The sequence below is a fragment of the Dromiciops gliroides genome, chromosome 4 (assembly GCF_019393635.1).
Source record: "Dromiciops gliroides isolate mDroGli1 chromosome 4, mDroGli1.pri, whole genome shotgun sequence".
Taxonomy (NCBI): Eukaryota; Metazoa; Chordata; class Mammalia; order Microbiotheria; family Microbiotheriidae; genus Dromiciops; species Dromiciops gliroides.
The window spans coordinates 136898667-136924144 of NC_057864.1; the positions used below are offsets into that span (position 1 = coordinate 136898667).

At 38.1% G+C, this 25478-nt stretch overlaps 1 protein-coding gene across 1 annotated transcript in view; it reads left to right on the plus strand.

The window, feature by feature from the left end:
* OPN3 (opsin 3) overlaps positions 1 to 24992 on the plus strand; it is a 66943-nt gene extending 41951 nt beyond the window's left edge. The window contains exons 2-4 of the mRNA XM_043999304.1: positions 15743 to 16062; positions 20911 to 21162; positions 23484 to 24992. Coding sequence (XP_043855239.1) covers positions 15743 to 16062; positions 20911 to 21162; positions 23484 to 23747 — 836 coding nt within the window. The 3' untranslated portion in view covers positions 23748 to 24992. The remainder of the gene's footprint in view (positions 1 to 15742; positions 16063 to 20910; positions 21163 to 23483) is intronic.
* Positions 24993 to 25478: the final 486 nt, after the last annotated feature.

Sequence of the window (25478 nt, forward strand, 5' to 3'; positions counted from 1 at the left end):
ATGTTAAATATCCAAGAGATTTAAATGATTTCTAGAGGAAATCGCTGAGAAAGAAAGGAAGAAAAGAGACATAGGAGAGAAGATCATGAACTGGAAATATAAGCTACTACATGGATGAAATTTTGATAAATCAAATAAATTCAATGAAAAGTGCCATATTGAAAAATATCTTAGTTGGCATTTCCCAAGTAGAGGGCTGATTCTATTGTGTAAGAAGGAGCCATTCAGGTGGTTTGGGGAGGGAAAAAAAATCAACCCATAAAAAAAATCAGGTCAGGAAGAAAAATGACAAAACAACATTTTATAATTTCTTTATGCACAGGAAAACCTTATTAATTCTGCCTTCACTACCTTTGAAATTCCTATAATTTATATGCAAGTTAGGGTAGAATTTACCTTCCACAATATAATTAGAGTTAAGGAATTTACTAAGCAAAGAAATGGTGTACAAATTTCAAAGGACAATATTTACCTACTAAGACTGTCTTCAAGAACATTAGAGGTATCTAATTATATATAAACAATTTAACCATGACCAGGAAGAGATGTTATCCTCCTAAATTGTATGTTTTCAACATGATATGATAGGAGCCTGACAACTGTTGCCTATTGTCTGCTTTGTTGGAATACAACTATAACAGCAATAACAAGAAGAGGGATAGGTTCTGGACCTATCCTACATGGACTTAATTTTGTGATTTCATTAATATAAAGGAAGGGGATACTCCCTCTATCAGAACAGGCCTGTCCCTTCTTATTGTGGAGCAGCTAGGTGACATGGTGAAAGAGTACTGGACCTGGAGTCAGAAAGTCCCATCTTCCTGAATTCAAATCTGGCCTTAGACACTTACTAATTGTGTGACTCTAGATAAGTCACTTAACTGTGTTTTCCTCAGTTCTTCATTTGTAAAATGAGCTGGAGAAGGACATGACAAATCATTCCAGTCTGTTGCTGAGAATACTCCAAATCAGGTCACAAAGAGTTGGACATAACTGAAACTTTTGAAAAAAACATTCTAATGAACTTAAAATATTGCCTCAACTACTGAGAAGTGATTTACCCAGTGCCATACTTCAACACAGGTCTTTCTGGCTCTAAGGTCAACTCTCTGCCCACTATTTCATGCTTCTTTTCAATAATAATAATAATAATAGTTAATATTATTTAGTACTTTAAGGTGTGCAGCCTAAAATTCTAAAGGTATGTAAAGGCTTTGCATATATTATCTCATTTGATTCTTAGCCCTAAGATAGGTCCTATAGATATCAATCCCATTTTGCAGATGAGAAAACAGGTCCAGAGAAATTAAGTGACTTACATAAAGCCACATAGAAAAATTTGTGTAAGAAGTAGAATTCAAACACTGATCTCTCCTGACTGTAAGTCCAATGTTCTCTCCTACACACCCTCCTGAGGAAGTATTGGACCTGCAAAGAAGACCCAGAAGAGCAGAAGAATGTCAAGATGATCTTACTTCTGGAGGTAGAGTTCCAACAAAGCAAGATGCTGGAGGCTGGACCAGTGTCAAGGAGAGGTTATGCTCCAGGGCAAGGAGCTTGAGCTGCCTAAGGAAGATAAAGAAAGTCTGAAAGAGCAAATAAGATTTAACCTGAACATCTACTAATGAAATAACAAAGATTGCTTATATATACATTGACTCATATATTCATATGTGTGTTTGTATATATATACATACACATATATAATTTGTATGTATACACACATATATGTACACACACATTTATCCACACATATATAAAAGAGTTTGGGATCTAGAATCAGGAAACTTGAGTTTAAATCTTACCTCAAGCAATTAGTAATTATATGAACTTGAGCAAATCATAACTTCCATAAGCTTCAATTTCCTCTTTTGTAAAATAGAAATAATAATATTTGTAATACTTTTATTTTTGTTTTTCCAAATTTTTAACTTTTTTTTTTGTTTGTTTTTGGTGAGGCAATTGGAGTTGTGACTTGCCCAGGGTCACACAGCTAGTAAGTATCAAGTGCCTAAGGCTAGATTTGAACTCAGGTCCTCCTGAACCTAGGGTCAGTGCTTTATCCACTGTGCCACCTAGTTGCCCCCCAGATGTCTTTATAAAATGCCTAATATAGGAAATACAATGAACCAAGCCTTTTAACAAGCAGAGAAAAACAGCCTCACAGAGGAGAGAAAAATTTCATAGAAGTGTGACTCATACTAGAATGGAAAAGGCCTAGTGATTTGCCTGAGGAATTTAGAACTTAGGTGACTTATACAACTAATAGCTAATAAATTCTAATAAATTTCAGAAGTAGGAATTGAACTCAGGTTTTCAGGTTCTTCTTGAGTCCAAGCTCGGTAGGTCCTTCAGCAGGCCATGTTACCCAAGGGTATTAGAGATAAGGACTAAACCTGTGAATTAATTTGGTATAAGGAACTCTCAAATGGGGAAATGGGGAAACTACTGGAGTCAGCTAGGGGGCAAAGTGGACCTAACATCATGAAGTTCTGAGTTCAAATCATACCTTTAAAGACTTATTTGCTGTGTGATGCTGGGGAAGTCACTCAACTCCTATCTGCCTCAATATCCTCATCTGTAAAATGGTGGTGAGAATAGCACCAACCTCCCAGGGTTGCTATGAGGATAAAATGACATAACAAATATTGGTATAGCACTTTGCAATCCTAACAACAGTATATAAATGCTAACTATTATTATTAACATCACCAATGGAAGTCACACTTTTTCTATAACATATAGTCTTTGAGAGTTACCTAAGGCACTGAATAATAATTGATTACTCAGGGTCACAAAAACAGTTATTAGTCAGAGGAAAGATCTGTTTTCCCGACTCAGAGACTGGCTCTCTCTCCATTGTATCATGATGTCTCTAGTTGAGAGTATTATCTATACATAATTATGTCTAATGGTAGCCATCTCTAGGGCAGAGGTAGAAGAGGGGAAGGGAGGAAGAAAAAAAAAGAAAAGACATTTACATGATAACTTTATTATATATTAAAAAGGAACAGCAAGTTGTACACAATAGATTTGCAGTTTCATGTGTGATCATCTTTTTATTACATTGTTATAGAAATGCTTGTTTTATTCCATAAACTAAAAATAAAATAAACAAAATTTAAAAGAGTCTGTCACATTCAAAAGAAAGTATGAGTGTGATTCTGTTGGTCAGCCAGGATGTTCCTTCTTGATCTCCTTTGCTGACCCTCCATATGGATATGGGTCACTCCCACTTACCCTGAGAATCCTCCAAAACTCTGTCCTAGGCCCTCTACTCTTTTTTTTTTTTTTTGCTTTATATTCTTTTTCTTGGTGACCTCATCAGATCCATTGGATTCAATGATGATCTCTATGCAGATGATTCCCAAATCTATATATATGGCCTACTCTCTCTCTCTTGACCTCCAGTCTCAAATCATCAACTATTTTTGGACATCTTGAATTGTATGTCCCATAGGAATCTCAAATGCAGTGTCCAAAACAGAAGCTGTTATATTTCTCCCCAAAACTTCTTTTCTCTTCTATTTATTTACCATTACTATCAGGGGCACCAGGGTCCTCCCAGTTTACCAGGCTTCGTAACTGTCCTTTCATCCTTAACTCCTCATTCTCACTCATCCCACATATCCAGTCTGTTGATACATCTTACCATATATGTTTATAGCATCTTTTGTAGATATTCTCTTCTCCATATACACAACCATGATACTAGTTCAAAATCACCTCTCACTTGGACTCGGACAATAGCTTTTCTAAATCCTCTCCCTGCCTCAGATTTCTTCCCACTCCAATCCATCCTCTACCCAGCTACCAAGGTGGTTTTTTCTAAAGTATTGGTCTAACTAGGTCACTCCTCTGCTCAATAAGCTCCAGTGGCTCCCTATTACCCTTAGGATAAAAAAATGAACTCCTCTGTTTAACATTTAAAGTTCTTCATGACATGATCCACCCTTGCCTTTCCAGTCTTCTTATGCTTTAAAATTCTGCTCCCACTCTATGATCCATTGACAGTGGCCTACTTGGAGTTCCTTAATACAATATTCAATTGCCCATTTTCCATTTCCATACCTTTCTGTTGACTGTGCCTCCCTCCATTCTACCCTACTTCTTCATTTCCCTGGCTTTTTTCAAGACTCACTTTACCCTATCACCTTCAAGAAACCTTTCCCAGTCTCTTCTTCCCCCCACCCAAGATGCTAATGCTTTCTCTCTTAGAGTTACCTTCATCTATCCTCTATGTGTCTTACATATACCTAGTTATTTACAAGTTGTGCCCCACCCCACACTCTGTAGGTAAGGGCTGTTTTTGCCTCTCTCTATCTATCTATCCCCAGGGTTTAGCATGGTGCTTGGCAAACAATAAGCACTTAATAAATACTTATATCCTGACTGAGGACAGTGGAGAACATTTGGGTAAGGATAAAATGAGAAAGAAATAAAAATGTTATCTGTCAGAAACCAGGTCTGGTGGGTCATTGGCTCTTGGAGTACCTAAGGGAATAGTAGGGGAAAGTTTGCCTACCTATTCATCTTCATCTACCAGCTTTGCCTTGTCTTTGACTGAAGCCCTGTTTTCTTCCTGACTTTGACTCTTTCAGTTACCTACTCAATTCTTCAGCCCCAGCCATGATCTTTTCTACTCCTCTGATTCCCTTCTTTGCTTGCTTTTCTCCTTCATTCTCCCTTTGGAATCAACTCCCTCTGTACATGATTCCTCTTCATAGATCAGGTTTTCCCATCCTGCTGGTGCTCCTCCAGTTGAGCATCTTCACTTAGCCCCACCAAGTTGCTATTGCCCTCAAGTGGGTCACAGTGAACCCAGCAGATGTCCTCATTAGTCCCATGAGTCCTAGAGATCTACCTAAAGTCATAACAATTATTAACTGGGGCAGTAGATACAACAGAATACCATAGTGCAGGAGGCCAAAGATAGCAGCAGATAGCAAGAAGTAAAAGTGGACAGCGAATTCCTAATACAGCCCACAAAACTAACAGAGAGGCAAGATATAGTGTCATGGTAGCTTGGTTCTGCTTACCTGGATATCTGTTGAATCTGAGATACTCCCTAAAAGGCAGAGAATTTCCTAGACTTTTTTTTTTTGTGGGGCAATGGAGGTTAAGTGACTTGCCCAGGGTCACACAGCTAGTAAGTGTCAAGTGTCTGAGGCTGGCTTTGAACTCAGGTCCTCCTGAATCCTTGGCCAGTGCTTTATCCACTGCATCACCTAGCTGCCCCTTTCCTAGACTTTTTAATTGACTTGCAAATGTTTTCCTCTCTCAAAAGCAGAGGAAAAGAAAAGAACTTAAGCTAGACCTAATTCTTATCAGAAAAGAGGAACTGGTAAATGAAAGTATCAGGAGGCTGAGCCAAGACTATCAATTTTTAAACCTGGAACAAAGTGAGGAGAAACTAGAAGTTTAGCCCAAGAGGAGGAACTTCCATCTTATAGAATCTTTCTCTTCCTTCAAAGTATAGCTCAAGTATCAGTTCCTACAGGAAAAGTCTTTTCTGATCTCCCCAATTGCTGGTGCTATCTCTTCCTAACTACATTGTATTTATTTTGTATTTGCATTTATTTTGTATTTGTTCTTTGTATAGATTTTATATATACTTACATATGCACATGTTGTCCCCACTCCCCCAATAAAAAGTAAGCTCCATGAGAGTAGGGACTGTTTAATTATTTTTTTTTCTATCAGTTCTCAAGTGCATAGTACAGTGACTGGCACATAGCAGGTACTTTATGTACTGTTGATTGATTAATTGATTGAAAAAAACAAACACAGGATGGAAAGTCATGATTGGTTTGTGAATGGTGTCATTGTGCCAATGATGGAACCTCCACATTGATGAGATTACAGACCCATTTGGGTATTCAAGAGTTTGTGAATCACATAATAACAGAATTTGGGAACTGGAAGGGAAGTCAGTAGCCACCTAGTTCAATCCTTATAAAAAAGAAATCCCCATTATAACATGCATAACAAGTGTCCATCCCACCTCTGATGATAACACCTCCAAAGAGGAGGAACCCAACACCTTTCAAAGCAATCCATTCCACTTTTAGGCTCGTTTAATTGTTAGGAAGCTTTTTATGACATTAAAGAGAAATATGCCTCTTTGCAACTTCTCATTGCTTCTGGTTCTGCTCTCTGGGGCCAAAATAAACTAGTCTAATTGCTATTTGACAATCTTTAAAATACATTAAGATAACTATCAGGTTTCCTCCCCAGACTCCCTTCCAGCCCAAGGCTTCTCTTATCCAGACTAAAACATCTCATTTACTTGAACTAATCTTCTTACTGCACGGCCTCGAGGCCCTTCATCTTTATAGTTGATCTCTTCTGGACACTCTCCAACTTATCAATGACTTTCTTTTTTTTGTTTGTTTTTTGGTTTTTGGTTTTTGCAGGGCAATGGGGGTTAAGTGACTTGCCCAGGGTCACACAGCTAGTAAGTGTCAAGTGTCTGAGGCTGGATTTGAACTCAGGGAGTCCTGAATCCAGGGCCGGTGCTTTATCCACTGTGCCACCTAGCCTCCCCATATCAATGACTTTCTTAAACTGTGGGGGTCCAGAATCGAACACAATATTGCAAATGAGATGTGATGAGGGTATATTACAGTGAGAAAATCATCTCTTTATTCTTGGAAGTTATGCCTATCTCAATGTAGGATGAGATTACATTGGCTTAATATCCTAACCCTGAGCTCTTTTTTCAAACTACTATCTAAATCATGACTCTCTTATCTTGTACCAATGGAGTTGATTTTCCCCCCAGTCAATTGTACAACTTTATATTTATCCTGATTGCATTTCATCTTAATAGATTCAACACAATGCTCCACCCTCTCAAGGTCTTTTTGGATTCTGACTCTTATCCAGTTAGGGTTAGTTATCCCCCACAATTTAGACCTACAGATCTGATGAGCAAGCCATATTGCTGTCAGTCACTACTTAAGAGATTGATAAATATGTTCAGGAGCACAGAGCCAAATAGAAATCACTGGATCCTCCATTGGAGACATCTTGACAAGTTGATACAAAACCATCAGCAACTTTAGTTTCCCATTAGTTAACCATTAGCAACTTTAAGTTCAGCCACCTAACTAGTCTCCCATGCTGCCATCTTATCCAAGAGAACAGTATGAGCATCTTTACCTTTTGCTAGGATCTAGGTAAAGTATAAATACAGCATTCCCTTCCTCTATCAGTTTAGTAATCCTTTTGAAAGAGGAAATGAGGCTTAGTCCAGCGTGACTTCTTTTTCCCTTCTATCATTTTATTTTATTTTTAATAACAAACATTTTTATTTATAGTTTTGGGTTCCAATGTTTATCCCTCTTTCCCTCCCTCCCCTCCCCTCTCTCTGAGGCGGCAAACAATCAGATATGGGTTATACATTACCATATTTGTCATTTTGTACAAGAAAACTTGATTAAAAGGAAAAAAAATGAAAGTTCTCCTAAATAATGGAAATATTTATTACATGTCATTTTGGCATTAAAAAAAAGGTTCAATTGACCTTTGCCCCATAATTCCTCAACCTTCTCTTTTATCCCTTTGGGTGTTGCATAGAGCTGCATAGTTGAAGCTCTGCCCCAGTCCAACATTTGTTGGTTGCATCTGTTTTTTAAACCTTTAAATGGTCTATGGTTGAATTATGAATGAGCTGCTACCAAGACCCTGGTGTCAGTTTATTGAAGGTAAATTATTCAATATTGCCATCTAGTGGGATGAAAGGGAAATGACTGTTCCTTAAGAAAGGCAAAATAAAATCTAGTTTATTTTTGGATGCCTTTTTATGAATATCTAAAACCCTACAAACTACCAATTTTTTCATCAGGCTGTGTCCCCACCACCCAACATCCTAACAAAGGCAACTCTGTTCTCAGACCATTGTTGTTATTATTATAGGTGTTTATTATTATTATTGTTATTGTTATTTATTGTTTGCATTTATATAATCTCTAAGTTCTATTTCTAAGCACATCATCATATTAATCTTTACAATAGCGCTATGAAGAAGGCATGATTATCTTCATTTTACAGCTAGTTAGGTAAAGCTCTGGCTAGAGTGCTAGGACTGGAATCAGAAACAAACATGAGTTCAAATCCAGCCTTAGATACTTATTAGCTGTGTGACCTGGGCAAATCATTTAATCTCTGCCTTGCTTTCCCCAACTATAAAATGAGAAAATGATAGTGTTTATTTCCCAGGGTTGTTATGAGGATTAAATGAGATACTACTTGTAAAATGAGTGCCTAGCATATATTACGTGCTTAACAGGTATTTGTCTTTCCTTCTTTTACTAATGAGGATAATCAGGCTTAGAGAGTTTAAGTATCTTGCCTAAGGGTACATGACTAGTAAAAAGTTGAACCAGGACTTGTACCCAGATTATTTGACCTCCAAATACAGGGATCTTTTCATTACTTTATGCTTACTCTCACCAAACACCTCCTCAACTGTCTCGGTATGAATGGCAAAATGGAAAGAGCCTTGGCTCTCAAGTCAGGGGATCTGGGTTCAAATCCTGCCTCTGACACATACTGGTGTGATTTGGTACAAGCTTCCCTGAACCTCCCTTCTTAAACTGTTAAAAAAGGGGATTGGACTAGATGGTCTCTGAGGTCCCTTCTAGTTCTAAATCTCTGATCCACACATTCCCTGAGGATAAACATAATGATAATATATCTATATCTATATCTATCTATCTATCTATCTATCTATCTATCTATCTATCTATCTATCTATCTATCTATATCATAATGATCCACTGGAGTTGTACTTTAGCTACAATTATCAGCAAATTACATCAAAGGCACACACAACTCCCATGTGATCTTGTGAAGATATGCATTTGCATTCATTATCTTTCTGGATAAAATGCTCAGTGGGAAATATATAGTATAATTCTTATGACCCTCCTCTGTGCAACCTATAATGTGTTTTAATATGATTGCCATGTACATTCCTGATCCTTCCTATATTGCACTAAAAATGGTCTAGAATTTCTAAACTGTTATAATCTTAATTTTCAGTGCTAAGTGCTTCACGGTAAAAAAAAAAAAAGGTGAGAATTTCAGATTTCTTAACTTTGAATATATTCTGAGTGATAATTTATGTACAAATTAACTTTATAAATAAGCAAGTGTCTAACAGTCCCAGGATTGTAAAATACTGACTTGTTCACAAAATGTCATCAGTAGATGTGTCTAGAAAAGGACAACCAGGATGAAGGGAGCATAGGAACACAGATTGAGAGCTGGAAGCAACCCCAGAGGCCATTTTACAGCTGAGGAAACTGAAACTCAGAAAGATTAAATGACTTGCACAGGGTGAGCACAGCTAGTAAGTCTCTGAGGTGGGATTTGAACCCAAGTCTTCTTGACTCTATACCATGTTCCATGTCCTCTGAAGGTGACTTTATGAAATGGCAGATATTTAGCCTGGAGAATAAAGATGGGGGTAACAAGAGGGTGCACAAAATAGCTTATATTCAAATATTTGAAAGACTGTTACATGAAAGAGGGATTTGATTTGGTTTGGTTTGGCCCTAATGGACAGAGCCATTAGCAATGAACAGAAGTTACAAAGAGACAAATTTAGGCTTGATGTAAGGAAGAGCTTCCTAAAAATTAGAGATGTTCAAAAGTAGAATGGGATGCTCAGGAGGTGGTGTTGATGTATCCCCCCTCTTCAGAGGTCCTCAAACAGAGGTCGGATGGTCCCTTGTTGGATGTGTCATACTAGAGATTCCTTTCTAGTATGTGTGGGATTGAAGGGACAGTGCGGTCCCTTCCAATTCTCAAATTTTGTGACCTGATATAATCTTCAAAAAGATGGAAGATAAAAATCAAGGAAATGTGTATCCACAGAATTCTGTGCATGGAATCTCTTTGTTAGAAGGAACTTTACAGCTGTGTGACCCTGGGCAAGTCACTTAACTCTCATTGCCCCACCACCCCCCCAAAAAAAAATAAAGAAGGAACTTTATGGGCCATCTAGTCCAGCTCATACCTAACAAAGATGTCCATCTACAATATTGCTGACAAGTGGTCATTGGGCTTCTACTTGAAATTTCCAGTACTAGAGTACCCACTACCTGCTGAACTGGTCCATTCCACTTTTGGTCAGCTTTGTTTCAGAGGTTTTCCCCCAGGGAGCTGATATCTTCCTTGCTGAACCTTTCACTTTTCTGTTCATACATGTTTTGTTTTGTTTTTTTACCACTGGACCAAGCAGAAGTCTAATCCCTTTTCCACATGACAGATCTTCTCTAAAGTCAATATTTATAGTGTCTTCAACTGATCCTTATATAGAGTCATTATCAGTCCCTCTGCCAAAATAGTCATCCTCCTCTGGAATGTTCTCTAGACCAAAGCTTCTTAAACTGTGGGTCATGACTCTATATGGGGTCATGCAACTGAATGTGGGGGTTGTGAAAAATTTGGCAACAGTAAAAAGTAATGTATACCTATTTTACATACTTATATACCTGGGATCATGTAAAATTTTCTTATGCAAAAAGGGGTCACTAGTGGGAAAAGTTTAAGAAACCCTGCTCTATATTGTTAGTACCTTCCCAAAATGGGGTGCCTAGAACTAAATAAAATAGTTCAGATGTGATATGAGTGGGACAGAGGACTGTGCAATTCTTATCTCTTTCAGTATGGACACTATGCTTCTCAACCATCCAGATTCACTTTGTTCATAGGCTTTCCAAATTTCTAGAATAGAATGGAAAATGCATTTTTTTTTTCAGTTGTACAGAGCAGGAATATTACTCTGTTCCAGAGCCAGTAGCATTGTACAAAGCTAGAGGCTAACCCTAGGTTTCGAGTTTTGCTTTTTAACTCCTGCTTTCTTGCTACCCAAGCTTTGTACGGCCTAAGTTTTCCTTTTTCTATCTATCAAAATCCTAGACATCCTCCGAGGTGCAGCTCCTGTTCTCCCTCCACCAGGAAGTATACTCTGAACTATGCTCCCACTCAAAGAGCACCTCACTCCACACATTGTTACCATATTCTTTTGGGAAGCTGGGTGGCGTGATAGATAGAGCACTGGCCCTGAAGTTGGAAGGACCTGAATTCCAATCTCACTGCAGACACTTACTAGCTGTGTGATCTTGGGCAAGTGACTTGATCCCAATTGCTTTAAACATCCAGGGCTATCTCCAGTCATCCTGATGTATATCTTGCCATAGGACTGTGGCAAAAATTATTTGTGATAAAATTATTATTGCAGGTTTTAGCTGACTCATTTGGGAGGGGCCACACCTGGCCCACCCTGAAGTTATTTGTACTACTGAGGTCAGAAGGAGAGCTCTCCATAGGCAGTTTTTGAAGGACCTCCCCTTTTGGGGGAGGAAGATTGAATGCTCCATGAGGGGAGGCAGAGGTTCTTCCAAAACACTCTCTCTCTGGCATCTGCTTTTCCGGTGTCGTGAGCAACTGTAGACTGTCCAAGTTTTGGTGAGTTAATTACAGAAAATTCCTTTGGATTAGCTTAATTGGAAACAATCTGGGGATTGCATAGGCTAAGTTTAGAGTTAAGAATATTTATCTGTATTTCTTTTTTCCTATTTCTTTGTCTTTGATTTTTATTAGTTTCACCTTTGTTGTTTAATTAATTCCCAAGTAATAAAATCTGATCCTTTTGTGAATTAAAGCTTAAAGGCTCCTTTCTTATTGGCCTGGGAGAAATGTCTAAAAAGGGCAGTTCAGAAGGGAGGGTGAACCTAAAAGATCCCTCATATTTCCAGGACCCCAATATTAAGGTAAGTCACCCAATTAATGCTCTGTATATCAAATTTTGGCCCTCATAAGACTCAGATGGCTCTGGAGGAGAGAGTGAGGCTGGTGACCTTGAACAGACCTTCCTCGCTTAAATCCAATTCACTGCAAGTCATGACATCACCCCAATGTCATGGTCCTCTTTGAGAATGAAGGACAAATGACAACCATATTCTTTCACTCTGTTTCGTGTGTACCAGTTTTGTATTCCTGAGTGTAAGCTCCCTTGAGGACAGAGACCATGTCTTGTGCTTCTTATATCTTCCATAGTACATAGCAGAGATTAAAAACACTCTGATGGTGACTGATTGATAGCAAATATTGTAGGGAATGCCAAGAACATAATTTCATCCCTTCAAAAATATTTAGGGATATGGAAAGACATCTTTGAAATCCATGGGAATAGTAGAGAGAGATAACTTACTAGTATAAGTGAAGTTCCACAAGTTTTTTAAAGCAACATATATTGGCCCACACTCTGAAGAGATAGGTTTAATATTAGCTCAAGTTTGTTTAAAATATGATAAAAAGGGGCAGCTAGTTGGTGCAGCAGATAAAGTACCAGCCCTGGAGTTCAAATCCGGCCTCAGACACTTAACACTTACTAGCTGTGTGACCCTGGGCAAGTCACTTAACCCCAGTTGCCTCACTAAAAACAAAAATAAAAACAAAAAAACAACCAACCAAATAAAGCATATTTTTAAAAAATATGATAAAAATATGCAATCTCATCAGTCTGAAAATGATAGGACCATAACACTAGAGCTGGAAACAACCTTTCTAATCTAAATCCCTCATTTTAGTGATGAGGAAACTGAGATCAGCATGGTAGAATGACTTGCCCAATATTAGACAGGTCATTCTGGAAACTGAATAGTGAATAGGAATGGAGGAAGAGAGGAAGGGAGCAAGGAAAGAAAGAAGGAAGGAAGGAAGAAAGGAAGGAAAGAAAAGAGAAAGAAAGGGAGTGAGGGAAGGGAGGAAGGCAAAGGACTGGAGAAAAGGAAAGAGGGAAGAAGGAAGGAAGGAAGGAAGGCAGGCAAGAAGGAAGGAAGGAAGGCAGGAAGGAAGGAAGGAAGGAAGGAAGGAAGGAAGGAAGGAAGGAAGGAAGGAAGGAAGGAAGGAAGGAAGGAAGGAAGGAAGGAAGGAAGGAAGGAAGGAAAACCCAACTAGAATATGCACAGCATATACCATATTGCAACCTAAAAGTTGAATTATCTCAGGATATGTAGACGTGGAGAATATTTTAGTGGGGCTGACATGTATTTTAGTTATAGTGCTACAGATCAAATCTTTCTATGTGAGTATGACAAAATGAAGTCTGTTCAAAAGAGGTTATCTGTCATGGCATAAGGAATGGGAAATAGACTCATCTTAGTAGACTCATAGTATAGGTGTAGTGAACGAGTTTTTCAGTACTTTCAGTTCTGGCTGTGCTTTGATATTTGTGCTGTCCAAAATTCTCTTTTTTAACTAAAAAAGAAAAACAAACAAGAATAAAACACTAAAGCTAAAACTTTATTTTTCTTCTTTGCTCTAATCTTAAGAGCTCCTCTCCTTAGCTTCCAGCACATGAAAAGTAAGTGCTAATTTGTAAGGCAATGTGTTCACTCACTAATTTTTTGTGCTTGGGTAGAAAACTTGATGCTGATGAATGTAAATGAACTGAAATTAATGAGACACAGACCATGTTCTAACAAATTTTACTGTAATTATGTCATTGAATACCCAGGCACACTCAGTAAGGAAGTCACTTTGAGTTAAAATCCCATCTATGACATTCACTAACTGTGTAACCCTGGGTAAATCTATTTGCCTCAGTCATAGACCTAGTACTTATTTACTAAGTAATAAAAGGTTTACGATCTGCATATGTGGGTATTGATAATGGGATCAGATAGGGCAGATAGGTGGCACAGTGGCACTGAGACTGGAATCAAGAAGACCCCTCACAGGACCAGTGGTTTGGGGGGTTCAGCCATTTCCAGTACTACTGAACTTAGATACCTGTTGGTGGCAGTTGGCCAGCAGTTGTTGATGGAGGTAATGAGGAAGGAAGGCCCCTTTTCCACAGTGATTTTTCCTCTCAGTGATGACTGAGGGGGCCAGGTTGGAAGTAGGTCTGGTGTCGAGGGGATATACTCTATTTCCAAGGCTCTTGGGTCAGGGTCCTGACATCTCCTTTGGGGTATGAAGGGAGATGGTAGTCAAGATGGTGGTGGTGGTTTTACTGTCCTGGCACATGCTGCCTCCTGTCTCTCCCAGAAGCCTTGCTGCTTGAGCCAGCAGCTAGACTTCCTGGCCTTTCTCAAGGGTGGCAGATGATTGGCAAGTGAGGGGATAGTTATCCCTTTGTCCACAGGGGTTGTCACATTGCATGATGTCTGTGAAGATTAGACTAGAAGTAGGGTTGATACCCTCACAGATTCATTCATTCAAAAATATTCAAAAGCTCATATTGTATGTATAGCAAGGAATTATCTCCTGAGACTAGTCTCTTTTCCCTTTAAGTTTAAATTACTTGAAACCTCTCTAACTTTCTCCGTGGAAATGACCCTTCCTACCCAATCCTTTACTCTTCCTCACTATTGGCAATATCCGATTGCATCCCAACAATTAATGGACTGTTGTTACTCCTTGGTTTTTGAGCTCCTGCCAGGAGAGCGTTTCCAAGGAGTTTTCAAACTCTAGAAATGGCCAAAAAGGCTAGGCCCTAGAGGTTATCCATTAAGTGATTTCTCTTTGAATTGGGCATTGGAATTTATGGGAAAAGAAAAGCCAGAAAAGATTCTATCTTATTTGCCAAGAGGGAGGAAGGAAAACGGAAGGAAGAAAGGGTCAAGCAGGTGCAACTGACTTTTGAGTGCTGGCTCCCCAGTCTCTGCCTTTCATACAGAACTCTGGTGTACTGAAGATTTTAGATGATAGTTCTTTAAAAGTGTGGAACAGGGGAAGCTAGATGGCACAGTGGATAGAGCACCAGCCCTGTAGTCAGGAGGACCTGAGTTCAAATCCGGCCTCAGACACTTACCACTTACTGGCTGTGTGACCCTGGGCAAGTCACTTAACCCCAATTGCTTCACTTAAAAAAAAAAAAAGTGTGGAACATTTGCTACCAGCCTTTCATTTAGTGAGAGTTGAGGCACATGGGACGAGTATCCTGTTTAAATTTTCCACAGGAAAGTGAGATGTATTTTAATCACATCCTATCGGCAAATACAAGTTTCCAATAAATAGGACAGCATATAAACATATACCATAGTTTATATACATCTTGACCTAACATAGATAATCCCTATTTCTCTATTAAGTCTATTTTACTTGTCAGTCATAATCTTAACACTTACTTTGCTTAAATCAAATTAGTGGAGTGTATATTAAGAAATATTTCCCCGGGGCAGCTAGGTAGCTCAGTGGATAGAGCACCGGCCCTGGATTCAGGAGGACTTGAGTTCAAATCTGGCCTCAGACACTTAACATGTACTAGCTGTGTGACCCTGGGCAAGTCACTTAACCCCAATTGCCTCACCAAAAAAAAAAATTATATTTTCCAACTGAGTAGTCAAAAGGACCCAAGGAAACTCTGTCTCCATTGTCTGAGTTCAGATTTGGTGACACGCAAAAATAGGTGATCTTAGTAAATAATGGCTCCTTTTGTAATTCCTACCCCAGGGTTTCTATTTGACAAGAAAATGATAAATGGTTACTTGTTCTCTTTGTGTTGGATTGTACCTGATAATTACTATTTTTCGACAGCTTTTCTGTAAGTCTGAGCAGAGATCTCTTTGGATCCAAAGTTACCTCAAGCTTAGGGGAGTCAAATGTTGATTACTGTTCTGTTTATTCTGTATATTCTAAGGATTTCTCTATGAAGAAGATTATGTTATTACCATCATTTACCTGAGCCTCTTTGTGCTCCCCCATTTCCTCTTTTTTTCAGGGATTGTTTCCATCATGACCCTCACTGTCCTTGCGTATGAGCGCTACAATAGAATTGTCCATGCCAAAGTGATTAATTTTTCCTGGGCCTGGCGGGCTATAACCTACATCTGGCTTTACTCATTGGTATGGACTGGAGCTCCTCTCCTAGGCTGGAACAGATACACTCTGGAAATCCATGGACTAGGCTGTTCAGTGGACTGGAAATCCAAAGACCCCAATGATTCCTCCTTTGTGCTTTTCTTATTCCTTGGCTGCTTGGTGTTGCCTGTTGGTGTCATGGCCTATTGCTATGGCCACATTCTGTATGCCATCCGAATGGTAAGTTGCAACCTCTAAAATCCCCAACCCATCATTATCAAATTTTCTGTAAAACAATATCCATTGTAATGGTACATAATTACTAGATGCAAAATCTTATTGTATGAGGAATCTAGTGAATTTTTTACTAGAAGGAACCTTATTCTAAAGTCCCATACTATTGAGTTTTTCAAGATGTGACTCACTTATGGGCCTAGAATTTCCGGGGAGGGTGGAGGAAGAAAAAGAGAGAGAAAGATTCTGACAAAGCTTTAATGATATTAAGTATAATTAAAAATCTTATATTTTCTTGATTTAACAAATCCTAATTGATTTCCCTCCTCCCAAATGTCTAGTAAGGAATTATAAGATTATTAATAGGCCTTATATTTGTGTCATGGGTATTTTAAACTATAACTAGACAGTATAATGAAATGAAAGGTTTACTAGTTAGAAGACCTATCTTTAGGTATTGACTCAAAGTTAATTAATTTTATTTGAACCTTAGTTTCTTCATCTGTAAAATGGAGACAATGGTACTCATACTAAATACCTCACAGCATTATTGTGAAAATAATATGAGGGTAAATATATATATATATATATATATACATGTATGTATATATATATATACATACACACACATATATACACATAAAGGTATATATATGGACCTCTATGTGTAATATGTGTATTGATGTCTATCTGTATATATATACACATAAATCTATAGAAATATAAACTTAATTTTTCATAAGGCTATAGCAAAACAAATTCTTTAACAAGATGGCCAACTGTTTGCTGATGGATCTCCTTGAGCCCAAGGTAAGCTGATCCTTGATGAAGCCCTGACAGAGTTTGCAGTCTCCTAACTTACCCAAAGGTCATTTCCATGCCATGATGAAGCATCGTGATAGAGTTTTAGAAGAGAATTAGCGTAATAATAATTATAATAATTATAGAGGGCAGCTAGGTGGCGCAATAGATAAAGCACCAGCCCTGGATTCAGGAGGACCTGAGTTCAAATCCAGCCTCAGACACCTGACACTTTCTAGCTGTGTGACCCTGGGCACACACTTAACCCTCATTGCCCCGCAAAAAAACAACAACAACAACAACAAACCACAGTAATAATCATAGCAATTTCTGGTTTACAAAGCAATTTTCTCAAAACAACTCCATGAAGTAGGTAATGAAAATATTGCTGACCTTGTTTCAGAGAGGGGAAATTGTGACTCCAAAAAGTTGCTCCTTATGTGTGGGTACAATGCTAAGTAAGTGTCAGAGCTGGTACTCAGAACACAGGTCTTCTGACCCTGACTTCATTGGCCTTTCATTAGTTCACATGTGTTATTGAGATGTCCCATAGGAATCTCAAAATCAATATGTTCAAAACAGAACTTGTTATCTATCCCCCCCACCCCACCTCCAACCCTTATCTCTTCCCAACTGTCCCGTTACTGTCAAAGTCACCACCATTCCACCAGCCACCCACCTAGTTTCATCCTCACTCCTCACTCATCCTCACTCCATACATCCAATCTGTTGTCAGGTCTTGTCCTTTCTACCTTCAAAACAATCTGCTGACAGGATTAGACACATCTCCTGTAGTTTAAACAGCAAAGGACAGATCTAAACAAGAAGTTTAAATGGGCAAGGGCCAGCCAACTCAATGAGGCTAGATTGTATTAACTATCCTACTTGTTATTTTATGCTTTGGGGAGTGAGAAATCTTGGTTCTCCATATTTAGATGGATTCTGTATAAGGTTTGTCATATGGAAAAGACTACATTAGACCTCTGTTCTGAAAGCAGAGTTTTAATGTACAATATAAATAACAATACTGGTTCTTAGATAGAACTGAAGGTACTATTTGCATGAATAGTTAAGAGCTGAAAAGCAGGGCTCTAATTTCCCCCACCCCACCCCACCCCCATTGGTGATAACCTTACAAACGTTTAGGACTCAGATATCATTGGCACTACATATTTGTGTAGCATGTGGCAGTTTTCAAAACTTACAAACATGTTTGTTTGGGTTTTTGGGGTAGAATTATAATTTCATTTATTTATGTATTTTGATGACAAACAGAAACTTGTTTATGCCTATCTTGTGTCTTTTAAAAAATTATAGATAAAGGCAATTTTACTTTTTCTAAGGTTTTTTTTGTTTTGTTTTGGTTTGTTTTTTTGTGTGGGGCAATGAGGGTTAAGTGAATTGCCCAGGGTCACACAGCTAAGTAAGTGTCAAGTGTCTGAGGCTGGATTTGAACTCAGGTCCTCCTGAATCCAGGGCCCATGCTTTATCTGGTAAAGACAATTTTAAACATTCATTTTTTTAAAAAAAATTGAGTTCCAAATTTCCTCCCTTCCTTCCTCGCCTTTTCTTTCCCTAAGGCACTAAGCAATTTGATATAGGTTATATATGTGCAATCCTTAAATGTATTTTTCATTTGATCAAAATAGCCTAATCAATTAGGCATGGCAGATACCTTCCCTATTTAGTAGAAGAAGAAATAGAATAACAGAGATTAAATGACTTGCCCACATAGCTGGTAAGTAAGCAGTAAATAAGTAAGTAGTAAGTAAGCTAGTAAGTAAGTAGCAGAGTTGGGAAAAGAACCCAAGCCAACCATTCTAGGAAGATTACTCATTACTTCCTTTAATGCACTATTGTCAAACTCAAATAGAATTGGAGGCCATTAACCTATAAATCAGGATCCTCACTGGCCACAGATTGACTTAGTTTTAAAAAGTAATGTTGGGGGGCAGGTAGGTGGCACAGTGGATAGAGCACCAGCCCTGAATTCAGGAGGACCTGAGTTCAAATCCGGCCTCAGACCCTTGACACTTACTAGCTGTGTGACCCTGGGCAAGTCACTTAACCCCAATTGCCTCACCCCCCCCCCAAAAAAAAGTAATGTTCGGGGTAGCTAGGTGGCGCAATGGATAGAACACTGGCCTTGGATTCAGAAGGACCTGAGTTCAAATCCAGCCTCAGACACTTGACACTTACTAGCTGTGTGACCCTAGGTAAGTCACTTAACCTTCATTGCCCTGAAAAAAAAAAGTAATGTTACTTGTTTTTGTTAGGGTTTTTTTGTTGGTTTTAAAAAATATTTTCCAATTATTTTCATTTGCTTTGGACCCACTCAGGAATCTTGGAGGCCACATGCTGCCCACAGGCTGTTTGACACCTTTGCTTTAATATGTTGCAAGTCAGCCATGCTCTTCCCCAAACTGCATCTTCCTCCGACAGGACTGTGTACAGATGGATATCTTATTCCTAGATTAGACTCTCTCCTAATCTCTGCCTTTGAGGATCCCTGGTTTTCTACAAAGCTCAATTCTTTTTCCATTTTCTCCTATGATCCTTTCCTGATTCCCTTAGAAGCTAATCTATCTCAATCATCACTCAAGAGAACTTCAAATTATCATATATACATTTGGCTGTAAAAAAAAAAAAAGCAAAAACCCCCCAAATATATGTTTGGCTGTTTGCATATTGTACTCTGCTCCATCCTGCCCCGGTAGGATAATTCTTTGAGGGTCATTTTGTCTTTCTATCTGAATGCTCAGCCCTATGTCTTAGACATAGTTTAACAAATGATTTTGGACTTGGCTTGTAGTCTGACTCTTAGTTCAGTGGTCTTACCCCTAAATTTCATTTCTTTCAGTCAATTATGACTCTTTGTGACCCTATTTAAGGTTTTCTTGGTAAAGACGCTGGAGTGGTTTGCCATTCCTTTCTCCAGTTCATTTTCAGATGAGGAAACTGAGGGAAACAGGGTTAAGTGACTTGACCAGGGTCATACAGCTAGGAAGTGTCTGAGGTCAGATTTGAATTCAGGAAGAGGAGTCTTCCTAACTCCAGGCCCAGGGCTCTATCCACTGTGCTACTTAGCTGCCCAATTTACCAGTATAGTTTACCAGTAGAGTAAACTTTTAAGACTCTAAAAGATTTACCTTTTAGCCCAGCAAAGAAATTGTAAAATAATTCTTATTCCTGGCCAAGGGGTTAGAAAAGTTCCCTTATGGGAAAACAAGAGGCCTCCCTTCCACCCCAAATCTGTCATCTCTTTGTTATACAAGAGAACTACCTCAGTGCCCCTTAATTGATCAGGACAAAATACAAAATAAGCTTTAAAAATACCAGTCTTAGAGTCAAGAGACTTAGGTTTGAGTTGCAACTCTTTGGCTTACTAGCTATATGACCGTGGGCAAACTGTTTAACTTCTCTGAACTTTACTTTATTCATATGTAAAATGTTAATCATAATACCTACCTTATAATCATAATAATAGCTAATATTTAGATAGCATTGTAAGGTTTGCAAAGTGCTTTACAAATATTTCATTTTACCCTCACAACAACCCAGAGAGGTAGGTACTATTATTATTACCATTTTATAGTACAGGAAACTGAGGCCACTGGAGGTTACTTGACTTTCCCAGGTTCACATAGAAATTTAGTGTCTGAGGTTGGATTTGAACTCAGACCTTCCTCACTCCAGGTTCAATAAATACTCTATCCAGTGTACTACCTAGCTAAGTGGGTTTTTTTGTTGTTGTTGTTGTTTTGTTATTTAAACACCTCTATAGTTCTGTTGCAAGGATAAAAATCAGATAATGGATGTGCAGTCTTTTTAAGATGTAAAATACTAGGGGGCAATTAGGTGGTACAGTGGAGAAAGCACTGGCCCTGGATCCAGGAGGACCTGAGTTCAAAATCCCAGCCTCAAACAGTTGACACTTAGTAGCTGTGTTACCCTCCCAAAAAAGATGTAAAATGCTATACCAATGAGAGTTATTATTTTCTCTAACTTATCTTTCATTTTGTTTCCAACTTTTCCTCTTTTGCCTTTCTGCAGCTTCGCTGTGTTGAAGAGCTTCAAACCATCCAAGTGATCAAAATCCTGAGATATGAAAAGAAAGTTGCCAAAATGTGTTTTTTAATGATAGCAACATTCCTGTTCTGTTGGATGCCTTATGCAGTGATCTGTGTCTTGGTAGCAAATGGCTATGGCAGCCGGGTCACACCAACTGTGGCTATCATACCCTCTCTCTTTGCCAAATCCAGTACCGCGTACAATCCAATTATCTACATCTTCATGAGCAGAAAGGTATGCTTTACCACAAATAGTAAGCTTTTATTCATCAAAGATTGGGGGGAATTCAGGGAAGCATTAGGGATAATTCTCTAAATCAGATTTAGCTGGAAGAAGAAAAAGACCCTGAAATAAATTCAAGGTATGTAAAAATTTCCTGGGAAATTTTAAGCTTTACTGATTTTGGATATATGCTTAATAGATCTATTTTAAGGTAGTTAATTCACTCAGCCAAATTGCATGTTTGTCATGGGTAAGGGCCAGAGTGAGCCACAACAAGGAATGCAGAGATACAGCAACAAACCACAGTTTCTTCCCTTATAGTCTAGTTAAAGCAATGCAACATAAATAGATGAAGAGATAATTAACAATGCAAGGCCTTTAAATGCATTGAAGGGCTATAAGAGTTCACAGTAGAAAGTCCTAATTTAAGTGCAATTTAAAGCAGGTATAGGACTAAGATGAGCAGAAATGATTGGAGGGTATATATTCCAGAAAAGAAATAGTATGCAATGTGATATTTGGGAACAGTAAGAAGGCTAGCTTAGTTAAAGGCAAAGACCAGTAGGAGATAAAGCTGGATTGGTAAATTAAATAAGATTGGAAAAGCTTTTGAATGCAGGCTAAAGATTTTGCATCTTATCCCATACAAAATAAGAAGCTATGTCATTTGAGCAGGGCAAATGATAGAATGAGAGGTGTTTTTCTTTACTACATAGTGTTGTACAGTTTTTCATGTTTGTGTTATCTCCCCAACTAAATTATAAGTTACTTCAGGGCAGGGACCATGTCTCATATATCTTTGTATTTCTCATTATACCTAACATAGTTTGGCAGAAGATAGAAATTTGATAAAGACTTATTGGCTTATTAATATTATATATACACATATATTCAGATAATTAGATGGATATATGCGGATATATCTATCTGTGTGTGTGTGTGTCTGTGTCTGTGTATCCTCCATATGATGTTGTGAGATTTAAAATTGGATATAACTGTGAGATTTAAAATTGGATATTAGATCATAAATCTCACAATGTCCAGATAAAGGAAAGATAGAGTTGAAAGAAGGAGAGACAGGTCAGTGGTGAAAAAAAGAAGAGAAAGTAAGGAAAGATGGGGAAGAGAAACAGAGAATCAAGGGGAGAGAAATAGATCAAAAGAGGAAGAGCAAGAGGGGGAAGCTTGTAGAATCTGAAGTTAGCGTATCCAATCAATATCTAGTGTGATATGATGGTATTACTAGGTCTGTGAATTTCAGAGTAAATTATAACTTATTATTGTCCTCTGAAAGTCATTCAATAAATTATTTTAGCACCTAGAGGGGGGGAAAAGAGAATGTTATTAGTCTGACCTTTATTATCATTTGAACTCAGATGTATGTCAAAACCCAAGAAAAGCTTTCAACCTAACCTCTCTCCAAGTTAGTTTTTCCATCTGTGAAATGGAGAGGAGTAGAAGCGAGGGTACAAGTAGAGGAAGAGGATGTTTTATCTGCTTCTGACAATATCTTTAATAATCATATTTCAGTAATTAGCAAGTTGCTGATTATAATGTGTAGAATAATTTCATTCAGCTCAACTGGACAAACATTTATTAAGCATTTAATATCTGTGAGACACTGTGTTAAGGCCCTGGGTATTCAAAGACAACCTCAATAAGAGGAAAGTCACTTTAGAAAACATGAGTTGTAAAGAGAAAACCTGATCTTTTAAGACTAGCTAGAGATAGGGAAATCTATGATTTCGTTGTTCTAGGGAATTTCCACAGGTGGAAACTCCCTCTATTGAGGCAGGTCAGGACCCCAGCAACTTGTCTTTGAGATTTTCCTAGAACACAGAGTTTAAAGTGACTGCCCAGGGCCACATAACAGGTATGGGTCAATGTCATCCTCCACATCATAAATGTACTTTTCATTGTAATATGAGTATGAGCCCAGGGTCCCATCAACAGCAAGGCTGTTGAGTTGTTCTTAGTGGTTAGGAATGATGAACACATCACCTTTTGACCCAGCCTCCTTTATAATTATTTATTATGTGACCGGCTGGCCATAAGTCTAGGGCCTCTTGCCCCACCGCAAAGTTACGGGGATCTATATATGGACTGAACATAGGGTTTTGGCTTCAGCACACTGTTTTGGGTTGTGAGTTATTTTAGAGATAAGATACAGGGGCCCAGGGTAACCAAAAGTATTTGCACTTAGGAAATTTACTTCTCCTTCTTTCAAGAAATGCCCAAGTCTCAGAATAATCTTCGTATCATTTTTTTTTGGATGGCATTTGAGGTGAAAGACCTTTAACCTGGCATTATGTCATAATTCTATTTCTGTGCAGTTTCGAAGATGCCTTTTACAACTCCTGTGTTTTAGACAGCTGAAATTCCAGCGACCCAAGAAAGACAGACCTGTTATCAGGACTGAAAAACAGATCAGACCTATAGTGATGTCTCAGAAAGTTGGAGACCGACCAAAGAAGAAGGTGACTTTTAGCTCCTCCTCCATTATTTTCATCATCACCAGTGATGATTCACAGATGATCGATGACAATGACAAAAACAGTGGGACAAAGGTGAATGTGATTCAAGTTCGACCTCTCTAGGGATTGAGGGGGACAGTTAAAGATGGGATTCTGCTCAGTAGATGCAATTTCTGATCTTTAATTTTAAAGATGGATGGAATTCCCCAGAGGACTTTTGCTCTACCGTGTTATGATAAAAACAAGTTGACATGGTTGAACTCCAATTATGTTCACTGGCTTCAGAAAATAACCTGAGCAATGTTTTTGGTCAATGGGTGCTCCATGTACTAAAATATGATTTCACAACATAAGGTGATTAGAGGATTATTTTGAGCTGGAAGAGATTTTAAAGACCATCTGGTCCAATCTCTTTATTTCACAGGTGATAAAACTGAGGCCCACTGAGGTTCTGTTGCAAGACCATACAACTTGGTAGAGAGTTAAGAGTCATCATTTTCCAAATATGATGAATATTTTCATTTCAAATGTTTCTAAATGCTGTACTTTCTAGTGCTTGTGATGCTTTCTCCCTCTGTTTTGAATATGGCTTTCAAAATATCTGCATCTTAAATTTATGCATAAACTGGGTAGGAAAACTGTCACCATTTGTAGCTAGAGAGTGCTGTCCTTTACGCTAACTACTATCTCCAATTGTCTTCTTTATAAATGTGGTATCATGACTAGCCAGCTCTAAAATGAAAATTATAGGTATTTCCCCAGTTTGCAATAAATGAAAACTTAATTTTGCAAAAGAACTTTGATGCTACATGTATGAATGATAAGCAAATAGCAGATTAAGACATATGTGCTGCTGGGTACATCTCTAGACTATGTGAGTGCTAGAGGAGAGAAGACGTCATTTTGAAAAAAACTAATCTGTACTCTAAAATAATACTCGTAAATTCTTTTCTGGTACCCAAAATATAGGTTTCTGCATCACCAGAAAATGTATCTGGTGAATATGGCATTATGGCATTAACCAGAGGAGAGTCATCACCTACGTGGGATGAAAATATGATATAGGCCTTGTTAATCACTTTGAGAAATTTCTATATATATGTATGTATGTATGTATATCTGCCAGGTACATAGTGTTAACTGAACACAAATGGAGAGGGATAGTATTAGTCAAGCACCAAGAATGTATTAGACAATGGTCAGGACTTGGAGAAGAGGTGATTCTTTTTTGTTGTTGTTGTTACATATAAGGTATTTTATTTTTTCCATTATATGTAAAGATAGTTCTCAACTTTTGTTTATACAAGCTTTACCATTTCATTACAAGCTTTACAATTTCAAGAAGAGGTGATTCTTTCCAGATAAGTGTTCAAGTAAAAAAGATTGATTTGAAATCATGAACTTACATGGCTTCCAGTGTGCCACACAAAATTACCAAATGTCAGAGCTAGAATAAACCTTAAGAGTTTATCTACTCAGATTCTTTCATTTAATTCATATTCAGAGAAGTTAATTGATTTTCCCAAGGTCACACTAATAAATATTAAAAGCCAGAACTTAAACTTTAGTCTTGAAAGTTGAAGATCATTGGTCTTTCTACTATACCAGCTTCTTCCCTGGACTTAGAAAAATAATATTTGTTCTACCCATCATTATTTCATTTTTATTATTGGGGTAACTGTTTGACCTGTTGGGATAGCACTTTGTATGTTTCATGAATTTCAAACTAAGTATGTTGGTATATTGAGGAGAGAAGAACCAAAGAAAAAGTTTTCATAAAAAGTGCTTTTGAAAGTCAATTAGCCCAACCACAGCTTATGGTGAAAAATCCATTTGTTTAAATTGCCATTGAAG